General features: G+C 51.4%; 1 protein-coding gene across 1 annotated transcript in view; it reads left to right on the top strand.

Moving 5' to 3' along the window:
• The first annotated feature begins 910 nt into the window (after positions 1 to 910).
• hsd11b2 (hydroxysteroid (11-beta) dehydrogenase 2) overlaps positions 911 to 2,260 on the top strand; it is a 20,474-nt gene continuing 19,124 nt past the window's right edge. The window contains exon 1 of the mRNA XM_008295648.1: positions 911 to 1,424. Within this exon, the coding sequence (XP_008293870.1) occupies positions 1,145 to 1,424 (280 nt within the window). The 5' untranslated portion in view covers positions 911 to 1,144. The remainder of the gene's footprint in view (positions 1,425 to 2,260) is intronic.

Here is a 2,260-nt window from a genome sequence, read left to right as displayed (position 1 = left end):
AAGATGTTCCTCCATGCTGAATGTATCTCCAACACTTGGCTCCTCTGTTCTCTGGTTCTGATCCATGCTGCACTTAGGAAGGTTCTGGTTTGTACAGCAGTGTAGACTAAACTGTTTTGATGAAATGTTTTATGATTTGGTTGATTCTTGGCAGATGATGTGTTCAAGGACTGTCAGAAAGTTTAAAACCTGTCTGGCTGATTGACTGTCATTGTTTAGAGATAACGTCTTTTAGAAAGACCGTGATCAGGAAGTTCTCTGGATAATATTTAAATCTGTGAAGTCACTGGACTGGACTAAAGATGACTGATACCATGACTCAGCAGTAAATACAGTGAAACCAGCTGAACCAGGAGAAGGACTGAGTCTGAGCCCAGCTGATCCTCAGATCAACGTCTATCTGCAGCATCACATCCGCTGTCATGGCAACACACTCAGCTGTGCATGAACCCACATCGACCAGCTGCTGCTCACCTCAGACACCTGTGAGCAGAGTTACTCCTGGTCCAGATGGAACCGGAAGCTGCTGCGGGTCAGCGAGGGCTCGGAAACAGGAGCACCGGTGGAAAAAAGCCCGTAAACCTCTTAGAGAGCCCAGTCATTGTTCCACACAGAGGCACATTCTTCAAAGGATGAGGACTGAAGTCACAGGTTCTCTGACCGGGCAGCGCCGCGGGCCGCCGACCTGCCGCCATGTTCCCCAAGCTCAACGTACCTCTGAGACAGAGAGACATAGAACATGCCCAGGTTCTCCACCATCACTGTCCTAACACCCAACCAGAGTCAGAAAGAACCGGGAGGCCAGAAGAACCAGNGTGTGTGTGTGTTGCAGATTAGATGCAGCCTGTAGTCCCTCCTCCTGCAGCTCCTCTATATATTCACTGATCTGCAGCCGACACACTCAGAGTGAGCAGCAGAGAGAGACGGCCGAAGACTCACAGAGACTCACAGAGACTCACAGAGACTCACAGAGACACTGAAGTCCTTCTGTTGACTCTGATCTCACAGCAGCAGTTCAGACACCGTCAGACAGGTGGACTCAGGAGGACTCAGGAGGACTCAGGAGGACTCAGGAGGACTCAGGTGGACTCAGGTGGACTCAGGAGGACTCAGTTGGACTCAGGTGACACAGCTCTCTCCTCTGATGATGGACGACTACACTCTTCCCTTCTGGATTTACCTGGGCGTTCTGACCGTGTTTGTGGGTGGTGCCATGAAGAAGATCGTGGCATCCCACCTGAGCACGGCGCCGACCCTGGTGGCCTGGCTCGGAGCCACGGTTCTGGTGGAGCGGCTCTGGGCATTCTGCCTGCCGGCCGTGCTGCTGTTGGCACTGCTCGGTTTCGCCTGCTGCCTCTACTCGGCCCGGACCGGCCCGCCGCCCGCCAACCTGCCCGCCCACGGGAAGGCCGTCTTCATCACAGGTAGGATGAGGCTCCGCCCCCCGGCCCAGGTGCGTCTGGGGCCGCGGGAACAGGCGGTTTGTGTGCTCGTGTGTTTGTCGTCAGCTGCTGCTGGTCATGTGAACGTTTGTTCCTCCGGCTGATCCCAAGCATGAAAACCACAAACTGCTGATTCGCTGAAAACGCTTCATCACCTGTTGTGTTGTCAGCAGCTTCACAGCAACACAAAGGCTGAGTCTGAAATCACAAATGTTGAATCTGAAATCACAAACGCTGAATCTGAAATCACAAATGTTGAATCTGAAATCACAAACGCTGAATCTGAAATCACAAATGTTGAATCTGAAATCACAAACGCTTCAAAGTGTCTTTAAACTTCTGCAGGAGTCCGTTTAAGGTTCAGACACCGTGAAGAGATTCAGACTCTTAGTGTGACTCAGCGTTAAAAAGAAAACAGAGACGCTGAACAAGGTGCAGTGTGTGTTTGTGTGTCGACAGGTTGTGCAGTTGTGTGTCTCAGGTGTGCGAGCCACAGGTTGTGAGTTTGATGGAGGCTAAAGTTTCGTAATCTTTTGTGTAAGTGATCAGAGGTCACGCTGCACCGAACCCACGGCCACAGTGTCACACTGGAGGAGTGTGTGTCTCCCATGGTTGTGTGTCTGTCATGGTTGTGTGTCTCTCATGGTTGTGTGTCTGTCATGGTTGTGTGTCTGTCATGGTTGTGTGTCTGTCATGGTTGTGTGTCTCTCGCTGGTTGTGTGTCTCTCGCTGGTTGTGTGTCACAGCAATTAAACTTTACCAACAATAGACAGACAAGGACACACACTGATGAGTTAGGGATCATTGCGAGTCTGTGT

This window comes from Stegastes partitus, unplaced genomic scaffold (assembly GCF_000690725.1).
Source record: "Stegastes partitus isolate 25-593 unplaced genomic scaffold, Stegastes_partitus-1.0.2 Scaffold1063, whole genome shotgun sequence".
Classification (NCBI taxonomy): Eukaryota; Metazoa; Chordata; class Actinopteri; family Pomacentridae; genus Stegastes; species Stegastes partitus.
Note: the sequence above shows the minus strand (reverse complement) of the source record. Positions and strands in the feature narration are given on the sequence as shown.